This window comes from Diorhabda sublineata, chromosome 7, assembly GCF_026230105.1.
Source record: "Diorhabda sublineata isolate icDioSubl1.1 chromosome 7, icDioSubl1.1, whole genome shotgun sequence".
Lineage (NCBI taxonomy): Eukaryota > Metazoa > Arthropoda > Insecta > Coleoptera > Chrysomelidae > Diorhabda > Diorhabda sublineata.
Window position 1 is genome coordinate 33,360,068 of NC_079480.1, and position 14,250 is coordinate 33,374,317.

Consider the following 14,250-nt stretch of genomic DNA (forward strand, 5'->3'; position numbering starts at 1 on the left):
GAGACCGAGATCATCAAAATCCATCCATTTTTCGATTTTCTACAGCCAACCTAACCTAACCTAACCTAACCAAAAAACCAGGTGACCGCGAAAGTGTATAATTACCATAATTTTTTGCAAAACCGTTTTTTTTACGATTTAAAACAGTAAAACTATGAGAAATTTTCATTCCAGCTATTTCTACTATTTTTTTTTATAAATCCGCCGTAAAATGGAACATTTTGAGACCGAGATCATTAAAATCCATCCATTTTTCGATTTTCTACAGCCAACCTAACCTAACCTAACCAAAAAACCAGGTGACCGCGAAAGTGTATAATTACCATAATTTTTTGCAAAACCGTTTTTTTTTACGATTTAAAACAGTAAAACTATGAGAAATTTTCATTCCAGCTATTTCTACTATTTTTTTTATAAATCCGCCGTAAAATGGAACATTTTGAGACCGAGATCATCAAAATCCATCCATTTTTCGATTTTCTACAGCCAACCTAACCTAACCTAACCTAACCAAAAAACCAGGTGACCGCGAAAGTGTATAATTACCATAATTTTTTGCAAAACCGTTTTTTTTACGATTTAAAACAGTAAAACTATGAGAAATTTTCATTCCAGCTATTTCTACTAATTTTTTTTATAAATCCGCCGTAAAATGGAACATTTTGAGACCGAGATCATTAAAATCCATCCATTTTTCGATTTTCTACAGCCAACCTAACCTAACCTAACCAAAAAACCAGGTGACCGCGAAAGTGTATAATTACCATAATTTTTTGCAAAACCGTTTTTTTTTACGATTTAAAACAGTAAAACTATGAGAAATTTTCATTCCAGCTATTTCTACTATTTTTTTTATAAATCCGCCGTAAAATGGAACATTTTGAGACCGAGATCATCAAAATCCATCCATTTTTCGATTTTCTACAGCCAACCTAACCTAACCTAACCTAACCAAAAAACCAGGTGACCGCGAAAGTGTATAATTACCATAATTTTTTGCAAAACCGTTTTTTTTTACGATTTAAAACAGTAAAACTATGAGAAATTTTCATTCCAGCTATTTCTACTAATTTTTTTTATAAATCCGCCGTAAAATGGAACATTTTGAGACCGAGATCATTAAAATCCATCCATTTTTCGATTTTCTACAGCCAACCTAACCTAACCTAACCAAAAAACCAGGTGACCGCGAAAGTGTATAATTACCATAATTTTTTGCAAAACCGTTTTTTTTTACGATTTAAAACAGTAAAACTATGAGAAATTTTCATTCCAGCTATTTCTACTATTTTTTTTATAAATCCGCCGTAAAATGGAACATTTTGAGACCGAGATCATCAAAATCCATCCATTTTTCGATTTTCTACAGCCAACCTAACCTAACCTAACCTAACCAAAAAACCAGGTGACCGCGAAAGTGTATAATTACCATAATTTTTTGCAAAACCGTTTTTTTTACGATTTAAAACAGTAAAACTATGAGAAATTTTCATTCCAGCTATTTCTACTAATTTTTTTTATAAATCCGCCGTAAAATGGAACATTTTGAGACCGAGATCATTAAAATCCATCCATTTTTCGATTTTCTACAGCCAACCTAACCTAACCTAACCAAAAAACCAGGTGACCGCGAAAGTGTATAATTACCATAATTTTTTGCAAAACCGTTTTTTTTTACGATTTAAAACAGTAAAACTATGAGAAATTTTCATTCCAGCTATTTCTACTATTTTTTTTATAAATCCGCCGTAAAATGGAACATTTTGAGACCGAGATCATCAAAATCCATCCATTTTTCGATTTTCTACAGCCAACCTAACCTAACCTAACCTAACCAAAAAACCAGGTGACCGCGAAAGTGTATAATTACCATAATTTTTTGCAAAACCGTTTTTTTTACGATTTAAAACAGTAAAACTATGAGAAATTTTCATTCCAGCTATTTCTACTAATTTTTTTTATAAATCCGCCGTAAAATGGAACATTTTGAGACCGAGATCATTAAAATCCATCCATTTTTCGATTTTCTACAGCCAACCTAACCTAACCTAACCAAAAAACCAGGTGACCGCGAAAGTGTATAATTACCATAATTTTTTGCAAAACCGTTTTTTTTACGATTTAAAACAGTAAAACTATGAGAAATTTTCATTCCAGCTATTTCTACTATTTTTTTTTATAAATCCGCCGTAAAATGGAACATTTTGAGACCGAGATCATTAAAATCCATCCATTTTTCGATTTTCTACAGCCAACCTAACCTAACCTAACCAAAAAACCAGGTGACCGCGAAAGTGTATAATTACCATAATTTTTTGCAAAACCGTTTTTTTTTACGATTTAAAACAGTAAAACTATGAGAAATTTTTTTTATAAATCCGCCGTAAAATGGAACATTTTGAGACCGAGATCATCAAAATCCATCCATTTTTCGATTTTCTACAGCCAACCTAACCTAACCTAACCTAACCAAAAAACCAGGTGACCGCGAAAGTGTATAATTACCATAATTTTTTGCAAAACCGTTTTTTTTACGATTTAAAACAGTAAAACTATGAGAAATTTTCATTCCAGCTATTTCTACTAATTTTTTTTATAAATCCGCCGTAAAATGGAACATTTTGAGACCGAGATCATCAAAATCCATCCATTTTTCGATTTTCTAGAGCCAACCTAACCTAACCAAAAAACCAGGTGACCGCGAAAGTGTATAATTACCGATTTTTCATATTTTTGACTAGTATATTGTACAAATTTTGTCCATTTTAACAGATTATTACCTCTTTATGACTACCCAATCCATTTTTGTTTGAGGAACAATTTTAAACTCACAGTAAACCATTAAAGATCTTTTATTGCCACATTTGGCAACGATTTGACAAAAAACTTTATCGACACAAGCCAAACTTCCTAAAAACCAACATAATCCTTGTTATACAACCAAAAGGGTGAAAAAAATGAAACAATTAATCAACTTCTAACCTTTTTTAACTACCTGCAGGAGGTAATCACTTAGTTGATATTCAGTCGAAGCAAATGCTTTCGACTATATAAAGCAAAACAAAAAGAGAAGATCGGTTTGAAGATACATTCAAAGTATCAAATATTCGGGTTCAAAAATAAATATTTTCAAATGTAAATTTCACTCTCTAATGTCTAATTTCATATTTTACTTGTACTGTAGGAAAAACTATAATTATACTTCCTTCCCATTACATTTGGTTCCTTCCATTTCTCTGTTTTTTGATTTTATTATACAAATTCAATACTATCTCGGTTTATATTTCTATGACTATAATATTAAACTTATTTTTTAATTAATATTCATTGGAAATCGTCCGATATATATTTTTTACTTATAATGAAGAATGCAAATCGAATCCGCGTAAAATTAACAGAAAGCGTTTTAAATTTATCTACTAGTGGATCAAATTCATTTCTCACTTTATCGACTTTTCATTTCCCACAGAAATAATCTTCAATATTATTTCATATTCAATTTTATTCACACTATCGAATCGTCATGAAATTCTTGAAATAATAGTTTTCTCTTATGAACGTCTCTGTACTAAAACTGAGACGAATCCAATAAAGTTATAGAAAAAAATATTTTCTATAACAAACCATTACGTTAAATAAATAATACTGAAATTAAATGATTATGAAATTCTTCTGTATATTAGTAAATAAAATCGGCAATTATGATAAAAACGATATTATATTCTGATGAGCACATTATAAAGATCCGGTGTGCCTATTTCAAAATTCGCCTTGATTAATAATTTCTTTGTTTTGCTTGGCACTTATTTGCACATATTTTATGTCGATAATCAACATTTGCGCAACAACATAATATGAAAATCCAGGATTACAAGGTTCCTATGAAAATAATCTATTTGACTACAGAATATTCGAAAACAATTAAACGGCTTCTAAAAATAACAAGATCCAGTGAGAAATTGTCACAAAAGATAGGAAATGTCCAACATATAAATTAATATATCAAATTTTTAGTTCTTAAACCTTTCTCTATATGTTTTTCTTAAAAAATCGTCTCGATTTAATGTCTCTTTTAATAAAATATTAATTTTAGACAACACATGAATATTGACGCCCTGTTTCAGTCTTTAGCAAAATAATAACCACAATTATGACTCTTTTAAGTTGTAAATAGTTCAGTATATAAGCGCGCCATCTAGCGAAGAAAATAAATATCATATGATCGAATTTGTAGTATAAAACGATCGTCATTAATATACGTCATTCGTCCATGTTTAGTCCACATTTTCGAGACCTCAGTCAACAACAGTACTTTTAGATGGACTTCCAGTGGAGTAAGGGCGTAGCCAAGGAAAAGGTTTTGAGGGTTTTAGCCCCCCACCACCAGAAATAAGCGAAATATTACATGATATTATATTATTACATTTGAATATAGCCTATCACCATCTTTTGACGAGAAGCAAATGTAGTTGCAGCCGAATTAGTAGACGTTGCACACGTTACCGCCATCTCTAGTCGAGTAGTCAAACCAATCCTCCCAAACTATATGTGCAGTGAAGTAACCTACATTGAAACTTATTACTCCCGATATTCTACTGTAGATGTCAGGGTTTGTATGTCGGAATGAAATCTCATTTTTCAGCTTTATAACCTCACTCAATGACCTTATTTCTGAATACCCAGTGAAAAATATCTTTCCCAAAGATAATAATTATCATAGATTTGTGTAAAGTATTAAAGTGTTAGTAACACCATATGTCGTAACTACAAATAAAATCTGAGTATTTTTAGACCACATAAATTAGAATCAAAAAATGTCAATAGATAGGTAAATTGTTCTAGTCATTTTTAAATAAACGTTCTTTTCTATTTTCAAAAAGAATATATTTTCACTTTACATATATTAACAAAACTTGTAAATATATTTCATTTATTTATTATTTTCAATCAGTTTTTGGTTCATAATTTCGAAGAGAAGGTCTAGCCCTTTTTGGTTAGCTTCTAGGTAATAAGGCAACGATTTCATCCGCTTCAACCAAGCGGCAATATTCGGGTGTTTTGTTTCGTCCAGAGGACAAAACACAGTCCAAGATGTAAGCGATGTAACGAACGAAAAATCGGCCACCGTTAAGTTATCTCCAGCAATAAATTTGTTTTTATCCAAAAATCTTTCAGTTATATTGAAAGCTTCTTCTAGTGCAACTAGTTGCTTCGGCTCAGGATTCTTTGCTCCTTCGAAAATAACTGCTTTCTACAAAAACAAAAATATTGATATTCCTTATACCTGGCATCATTTTTTTGTTATACAAAATGATACATTAAAAAACATTATCAATCTAAAATCATGTTACAAAACTGTTCAAATAGATGGAAGGGAATTTTTAATTTAGTTGATGATGCTAATATACTGTAGATTAAAATAAAAAGTGATTTAGCTAATGTTCATGACCCGTTATCATTGTTTACCAAACAATTAAAAGCTGATATAAAGAGCGTATCTTATTATGATAGAATTTCAATTTAGATTAAATTATCTACTTACCGAAATCATTAAACCTCTTATGAAAAGAATACTAGAATCAAAATGAAGACGGTGGTCAACAATTGCTCTTTGCTTTATGTCTTTTGGATACAAAGAGTCGCTTTCCCCATATTTAGATACGAGGTATGTCATTATAACATGACTATCAATTACTATGAAACCATCGTCATCCAAAACCGGAACAGTATGTTGGGGATTAATCTAAAAAACCGTCGAATACCAAAGTATTTAAAAAATCTTTTTATTCATAATAGAATACGTTACACCTCAAGCAATAAAAAATATTTATTCTTATTCTCTATATCTCTTGTCAAACTTAAAGCAAACTCTCATATTCGCTTGAGGATAAAAAGAAAAAATATTCCAGCAAACACTTTTTTCTCTTAAAATGTTCAAAAACCCAGCTAAAAATAATCAAGCTCACCACATATTATCATGCTCCAAAAATGTTGTTAATTTACAGTGGGTTTTGGGTTTGTAGTTGCAAATAAATTGAGTCCAATCTTGATCAATGTTCGATTTATTGAACAGGATTTCAAAGTGCGTTCAAATAACAATAATAACGGAATAACAATTTCGGAGCACGTTTTTCTTTCGCCTTTCTTTTCGCTTGTGTCACTATTACATGAAACTGTCAAAAGTACTTATCGCCTACTAATTTAATAAAATCAGAATACATTAGAATACATAATTACCAACTTGGACTCTATATAAAACAAAAGTATAGTGTGAAGTAGGATAGGGTCAAGGTTGGGTTGGGTTCGAGTCAGCTGTCAATTGATCAATTCTCAACAAAAAAATTTGAATTTAGAATTTTCAAGACACAAATTTTCAAACCAAATAGGAAAATAATGATAATAATGAAATGTGATTTATTCTAATAAAAATTTCATTATTATTCATTCTTCGTAATACATTTGAAACAGCTACAAGAGAGAAAAACATTATTGAAAACGTTAGTCGTACGAAACGTCAAAATCAACTAACCAACCTGTCAGGAGACAAAATCTAAAAATTTCGTGATGTGACCATAGAGATATTACCAATCTATAATATCTCTATGGATGTGACATTGAATACTTGATCTAGAGGAATCTGGAAGCATCTAGAATATTTGAGTAAGATCTAGAACATCATATTATGGCCGATACAAATAACCTAAATAAACATTATTCTTTACTATTAGAGTGATAACATTTATCGAGTGAAGGTAAATTGGTAAAAAAACTCAAAAAAGTAAATATTATGTATTCAATGAATATATTTACTTATTAACTGCTATTGGGTACTAAGAGTAGTTCTCAATTTTGAAAATTAACCTTCATGTATTATTATTTGTACAGTTTCATGATACGAAACATTTATAGATATTTTTATTTCAAATAATTTTATGTTACTGGAAAAAAAAAATAATTATACTTTTAACGTAAATTGGTATGATTATAATCACATGTCGTGAACTGTAATGTCATAGCAGTTACTGATAGTACAGATTTTTGTTTGTGAGACTCTCTAAAGCTTGATTAATAGATTATACAAAATATTTTCCTTTATTTATTGCGTCCAATTCATTTTTAATTTTTGGATGTTACTGAAAAATGTACCCCCAATAATTATTTCAAATAATAATTTATGCATTATTCCACGCAAACAAATTTAAATATGTGATATCATTTTATATATCTACAAAAGTATAAAATTAAAATTGAGGGCCGAGTTTATCTTGTAAGTCATAAATATAATTATCAATTATTATATTTATTTAAATGGAACAGTTGCATTGTTGCCGTTAATTTAGAGAATATCGATATTAAAGAAATGAATTATTATAAAACTTTTTCCATGATTTCTTTTACTCATAAGTATCTCTACGACGTAGTTTTAGTTAATCCTGCAATTTTTTTACTATCCCTTTCAATCCTTTCAGGAGATATACAACCCGTTCAATTTTAAGTGTTTGTATTTTTAAGATCTACTCCAACAAGCCATTTCCATCTCTAGAAGACGTTTACTCACTTTTTAGAGATGGGAGCTGAAAAAATACGCGCTAAGAAAATTAGTTAGCATAAATTAGCCTCGTGGATAAAATTATTTTTTAATTACAAACACGTGTATTTAAAAAGTCGATATATTATAATTTAAAATACACAATTAGGAGAAAAAAATTGTAGTTTTTTAATTTTTAAAAAAAAAATTCTCATCAATTATCAATTTTTTTACATTTAGAAAAACTATATTTCAAAGTATTCACACCGATTAAGAGTCTACTATTCTAATTAGCCGCCTCTTTTGAGGTATAATAACAAACATAAATGGAACGTTTCATTTTTTCACAATGAAGATAATTTGAACGAAAATATTGAAAAGGTCTTTTTCTTTTATGGACCAATTAGACATTCATAAGTCTTTTCGAGAAATAAACCAATAAGATTAATCCTTTTCATACAAATAATAACAAACGGTTTTGTTTGTGCTCTCCGAAGTCTAAGCCATCAACAAAACAAGTGTTGCCACAATTTAAAAGCTGAATGTAAAAATTGAAGTAACATATCTCCACGCCGGTTCTCATACAACTGATTTTCCGTTCTTTCGGAATCTTGTTCCAGACTACAGCATCTATTCGGTTTGTCCGCAGTGTTGCCACAATTTAAAAGCTGAATGTAAAAATTGAACTAGAAAATGTACTAGATCGTACCAACTTCAAACAAATTTAATAAAATTGTAGAAAGATGTATAAACATAAGTTTAAATTGAATTTTTTTTTCCAAAACTGTTATAGACTGTGTCAATTATTATTTTAAGGATGAAAAATTTATATAAAGTTTACCGATAAAATTAACAATGCAGTACAAAAATCTCACGATCTAAATATAAATCAACTTGGCTCTCTAGTTTATTTTATTAAACGAAAATATAAAATAACTTTATATTTGCGAACGCAGGGAAAATGTATTAGAAGAAAGGAAAAATGTACTAGCGTATAAAATACACTAAAATGTACTAAAATTGTACAAGCTCTGGCAACACTGCTCTTCTTTCCAGTGCTACACTTTTATAGCAAACGTTATACAGGGTCGGACAGATTTGCCGAAGCACTTTTACGATAAATGGTTTCAAATCAAATTTGTTTGTCACTTTTTTGAGATATAAAATTTCAAATGCATCACCTCGATTACCTGACTTACAGATAACGGTTTAACAATACCAAATTCAATGGTAGGGATTGAAAATTATTTAAAACAAAAAGAACAATAAGTGAATATTCAACTTTATTTATCTACCCTAGTTGCTTAAAGTGAAAACTATTGTGGACTTTTCATTAGAACAAGTTTAAACTTAAACTGTCGTAATTGCTAAAATTCACGAATATCTCTTTGAATTGGTTGCCCCACATTCTCTAATTCAGTGATTCTTTAGTGTCTTAACCTAAACATTTAGTTTAAAGGAGAAATTACGTTAAAAATAGAACAAAATTGTAAGAAAAAAATAGTTGTTTGCTATTTGGGTTTGAATTCGTACGTTTAATCTTCATAAAAAACTAATCTAATCAACAAACAGTCGGGGCAATATTTTATATTATAAGGTCGACATTTATCATTTTAATTACATCACAATTATCATTGTTATAGTCGATAAATACGAATAATGATTGTAAAAGATAATACCTTGAGATATTCCGGTGACAAATGTTGTCCATTTAAAACATCTACTTCCTTCAAATTCAGTTCAACGCCGATAGCTTTCGCACATAACAACACAGATCTTACGGGGGGGCTAGCAAGAATATAATATAATGTGGGGGCCATTTCTATAATCTGTCGTCTCCAACTTTCGACTGAATTACTCGAATCGGATACGCAATTTATATGTGAACTTTAGCTTGTCCGATATACAGGATGCTCCACGTTGAGGTGAAATAATTTACAGTGTCACCATAGGTAGGAGACGCGTCTTCGGATCACTTAAATAGGTGTCACAAACCACCGTCCCCTTTATAAGATTTTTAAGTATTTTCCTATTTTTTTGTACAGATCTATATAGGGTGGATAATTTTTTGAAAGTTCTGATTATATCTTACTACTACGGTAGAAAATTTTTACTAATTAATGTGTAATTGTTAGAGTTTAACATTTGCGATTTATTAGTTATTTTTTGTTATTCAAAGTTGAGTTTATGAATTTAATATTTTGAAACTAAATTTATTGCTATTTTCGCCGAATATCTATGGAGGTTATTTATAGTTGTTGTTTTGTAATAATAAAACTTTTTATATTCCCAATAAAATAACAGTGAAATTTTTCATGGCATGGGTCATTTTGTCCAATAGTTAATACAGTCGATACCATTTTTTTAGTTTTCGCGATGATATTATATAGCTTTGTTAAATAAGAATAATTTGGAAATTAATATTGAAAAAGCTTTATTTTATTTTTTTTTGGGATTTTTATGAGTCGTCTCTATCTATAGAACGAATTCCTGCTTTTATCCGTTTGTATATGCGCCGTGATGTACCGTCATGAAACGAATTCCTGCTATTAGAGTCTGAAAAAAGAAAAACTTCAAATGTCAAATTAAAATTTTCTTTGTATTTAATACTTAAATTCAAATATATTTTAATCCCGATTGAATAGCTTTACACGAAATTTGGATATTTGATATTTAGGCATGATTATACTTTAACAGTGGAACAAAGAGGGCAGTGAACTGTCCAACTATAAACTTTGGCAGTGACGTATTTTAGAAAAGGTAAGGTTAGCTGTACTTTAATTTTTCATCGAAATATTAAACCTACATCGTAATTATTTTACGTAACCGTATCTATTTTCACAACATTTAGTTTTCAATATTGAATTGACGAGAATTTAATTCAATAGTTACAGGATCTCACCTGTCCATTTATGATTATTATGAGGTGTATCTGAGTTTTAATATGAGTAAGATTGTTCGTAAAATATTAACATTTTCATTATCCACTTTCAAATATGACAAATGAAATTTATTTATACAAGTTTGAACTTTTTGCTCAAGTTTTGCAAATATGATGAAATAATGCTCGGTCATTGTAAATAGATTAATAATGTTTTCTTTTTAGTCTGAAGATGGCTGTAAAACAGAAAGTAGTAGAGTGCGTAACTCCAACCAATGAGGCACGTTTGCAATTAATACTAAGAGCTCTACAGGCCATATCCCCCGATGATGGATTTCAAGATAAATTTTGTGCACAAATAGTGAAAAGTTTAGGAACGGTCCCCATTCCAACGGATCCAATAAGTTACATGAAATTCATCGAAGACATAAAGAAAGTTGAAAATATATTATCCAAGGAATGTTCAGATAAAAGACATATATATAAAGCTTTGTTAGACGAAATTTCAAATCTGGATTCACACAGACAATTATCACCAGCGATGTCTATAGTTCTACAACTGATAGACGTATCCACCATACCAAACGCCATCAAATACATATTAAACTGCAATTATCCCGAACAACAATTAGAGAAAGCCTTTTATACACTTTGTATATGGTTGAGACAGTGCACGTGGGTGGATAATTTAGGACCGTTAGTACTCGCTTTCATGAAAGGTTTAGAAGCTGAATATCATTATGATATTTTAACAGAAGTGACCTTAGTAACTATAGAACCATTATTTAAATTATTGATGTTTCCAAAGATAAGAAAAACAGTGGGGCCAGTCGTATTGTATATGTTGTCAAGGAATCAACATAATAACCCCCAAATATTCCACAAAGTGATACCTCTTACCGAAACCGTATGTGAAAAATTAGATAAAGAAAGAAGTGATTCCAGTTTACAGTGTTTGAAAGAAATTGTAAATATATTTATGAGTTTAATGGAAACTTTTCCTGGATATCCTGATTTGTACCGATCTTTAAATGAAGTTTTGCAACCTTTCTGTGCAACTATAGACTATAAAAAACCTTTACAATTCAAACCTTGGTCGGGTTATACTCCTCAAACTGTAGATAATATGATGCCAGTGGAAAAAGTTGGTTTGAACAATTTGGGAAATACCTGTTACATGAATAGCGTTCTGCAAGCTTTGTTCATGACTAAAATATTCAGAAATGAAGTTCTACGCCACAACAGGGATGTTTCTCAGTTATTTTCAAAGTTACAGGCGTTGTTTGTTCTATTGCAATTCTCTAAACGAAATTCTCTATCTCCCAATGATATTCTGCATGTATCAAGACCTCCAGGTTTCTCCTTAGGTCACCAACACGATAGTTCAGAATTTCTGGGATATCTATTGGATACTCTTCACGAACAAGAAAAAAATGTAACCAACACAATAGAAAGCTGTTATGGGGGTATGTAAATATGTTTTTGCTTTATTCTTTTTTTTTTATTAATATTCTTACCTGATTGACAATTTAGTCCAAAAAGCCGTCGAAGTACAGGAATTAAGAAATTTGTAGATTAAAAATCAATATTTCTAAAATTGTTTGCTGCCGTTTCTGGTATCTTACATCATTTACTATTGAAAAATTCTTATTATAATTTAATAAAATTTCATCGTCAATGTCTTTTTGATATCGTAAAGGAAAGTCAAACAGAGATAAGGAATTGTCCTGGAGGAGAATTATCCATGTCAAAACTAACAATTACAGTTGTAGCAAATAAGTAAAATGATAGTTATTAGTAAATATAGGAAATCGAGATGTTTTAAAATTATACAATTCTCTCTATGATCAGTATATAAATGCAATGTGAAGCCATGGAAGAAACCTGCCAAAGTAACCAAACTTCTGGACTAGATGTCTCTTTCTGCTGAGTGTTGAATTTAATTTTTTTAATTTTGAACATATTAAACATACAGAGACAAAAGTTTATCTTGTTGGTTTATTATTTGCAGTAAACAGTGTGTTTTGAATTGAATATCATCCACAGTTCCAGAAATTCCTTTTGATGTTTTAGTGTAAGGTAATATTTTTAGATGAAGGCGCCGTTGCTTTACTTCCAACAAAAGTTCAACAATCTTTTGGTGGTAAAACGATGACAGTGTCAAGATGCGGGGAATGTACTACAACAAGCGAAAGAGTAGATCATTTTAGAGAGCTGCAACTGTCATTTCCCAATCATTCTGATAATCAATCTGTACAGACTTTACTCGATTATTACTTACAACCGGAAAAATTGAGCGGCGATAATCAGTACCACTGTGATATATGTAATCGACTGACGGATGGAGAAAAAGTCACTAAAATCGTTGAGGCACCTGCGAGATTAATATTCACCCTAAAACATTTTAGGTAAGTATTTATTGAAATGTTAGTTTAATTTACAAATGCGCTTGTGAGAAAATAACCAATACAGGTGTATTGTCTTTGCAATTGTCCTACTTAGATTTAATCGAAGATTTATTGAATGTTTTTACTTATTCTATACTTGGAATTTTTCGAATTTGATAAGTAATCAATTTAATAGCTATGATAGAAAATTTTTTGAACAACTCATCTGTTTTGATAAAGGAAATTCTTTATGTCAGAAGTAAAATTCCCGGTCCCATAGAGGAGGTTCCTGGATGGTTTGGACGGGTATTTCAATGGAAGCAAAGATACAGTTTTTTTTTTGTATTGAAACTGGCGGACAATACCCGTCCAAAGCATCGAGCGAGGTCGAGTAAAAAATCTTATTCGATCCCAGGGGAGGGAATACTAAATATTGATAGGTTAATATAAAATAAAAAATAACTAATAAAGTGGCATATTTTTAGGTACGATCCAACATCACATCAACGTACAAAACTACTACAAACCGTCGTGCTCGACGATCGGCTAACGTTAGATTCTCACATTTACGAATTGTACGCCGCCGTTGTACATTGTGGCTTCAGCGTCGATTCCGGACATTATTACACGTTAGCGAAAGATAAATCGCAATGGTATAAATTCAACGATAGTTGTGTAAGTAAAGCGACTACGGAAGATCTAAAACGATTGAAGCCCCCCGAAACCGCTTACATATTATTTTATAGTAGACAAGACGTCGACGAACCGGAAAATATATCATCGACAATACTTTCTAATAAATTACAGATAATCTTAGCTAAAGATCAATCTGAATCGGAAACCGAAAAAAGACAACAGTCCAATAGATCTTTTAATTTTAAACAAAATAGGAACGACGAACCTCCTCCTCCTAGTTGCGGAGGAGGAGGTTTCTCTACCTCGGGTAATATGTTGGTATGTTAGATTATATCTATTTTGAAAATTTATTGTAAATAAAATTTATTCGCTTAATTATAGGTATTGTATTTATACACAATTAATAAAATTATCTAGCTTATTATATAGAAACTATTTATGAATATTCATCTTTATTTTGTTTGCACAACGAAATTCAAATACGTCCGCTTTCAATTTAATTTATTTCCTTTTATATATATAAGATTTCGAAATTTCATAGAAAATCGTTTCTTTTTATTTTTCTTCGAATGGATGAAATTATGTGTCGATAACTGATTTAAGTTGTATTTGATAAATATATTACGTTAAATCTGATTTCAAAAAATGACTTTTATTAACTCAGTTCGGTGAAAAATTTCTAACAAAAATTGGCTTTTCCCCTTTAAATTTACTCAATAAATGGTTCCACTGAAATTTGTACAAGAATAGAATAGAGTCAACATTTTGTCAAAATCTAGCAAACTATATATAATTTCAACTCTACGACCTTGATACAG

At 30.4% G+C, this 14,250-nt stretch overlaps 2 protein-coding genes across 3 annotated transcripts; one reads left to right on the top strand and one right to left on the bottom strand.

Annotated features, from left to right (window-relative positions):
* Nucleotides 1–4,862: 4,862 nt before the first annotated feature.
* Nucleotides 4,863–9,374, bottom strand: LOC130446705 (glutathione S-transferase 1-like). Its single transcript, XM_056783097.1, has 3 exons — nt 9,208–9,374; nt 5,543–5,743; nt 4,863–5,251 (listed from the first exon to the last, which is right to left on the bottom strand). Exons 1-3 carry the CDS (start codon nt 9,346–9,348, stop codon nt 4,931–4,933), a joined length of 663 nt encoding a protein of 220 aa, XP_056639075.1. The 5' UTR covers nt 9,349–9,374; the 3' UTR covers nt 4,863–4,930.
* Nucleotides 9,375–10,020: 646 nt separating this feature from the next.
* Nucleotides 10,021–13,864, top strand: LOC130446770 (ubiquitin carboxyl-terminal hydrolase 38). 2 transcript variants are annotated; one of them, XM_056783215.1, is made up of 4 exons: nt 10,021–10,288; nt 10,635–11,875; nt 12,502–12,817; nt 13,282–13,864. In XM_056783215.1, exons 2-4 carry the CDS (start codon nt 10,642–10,644, stop codon nt 13,757–13,759), a joined length of 2,028 nt encoding a protein of 675 aa, XP_056639193.1. In that variant the 5' UTR covers nt 10,021–10,288; nt 10,635–10,641; the 3' UTR covers nt 13,760–13,864. The 2 variants fall into 2 exon arrangements, with proteins under 2 accessions (XP_056639193.1, XP_056639192.1); XM_056783214.1 differs by lacking the exon at nt 10,021–10,288 and adding an exon at nt 10,301–10,476.
* The last annotated feature ends 386 nt before the right edge of the window (nt 13,865–14,250 follow it).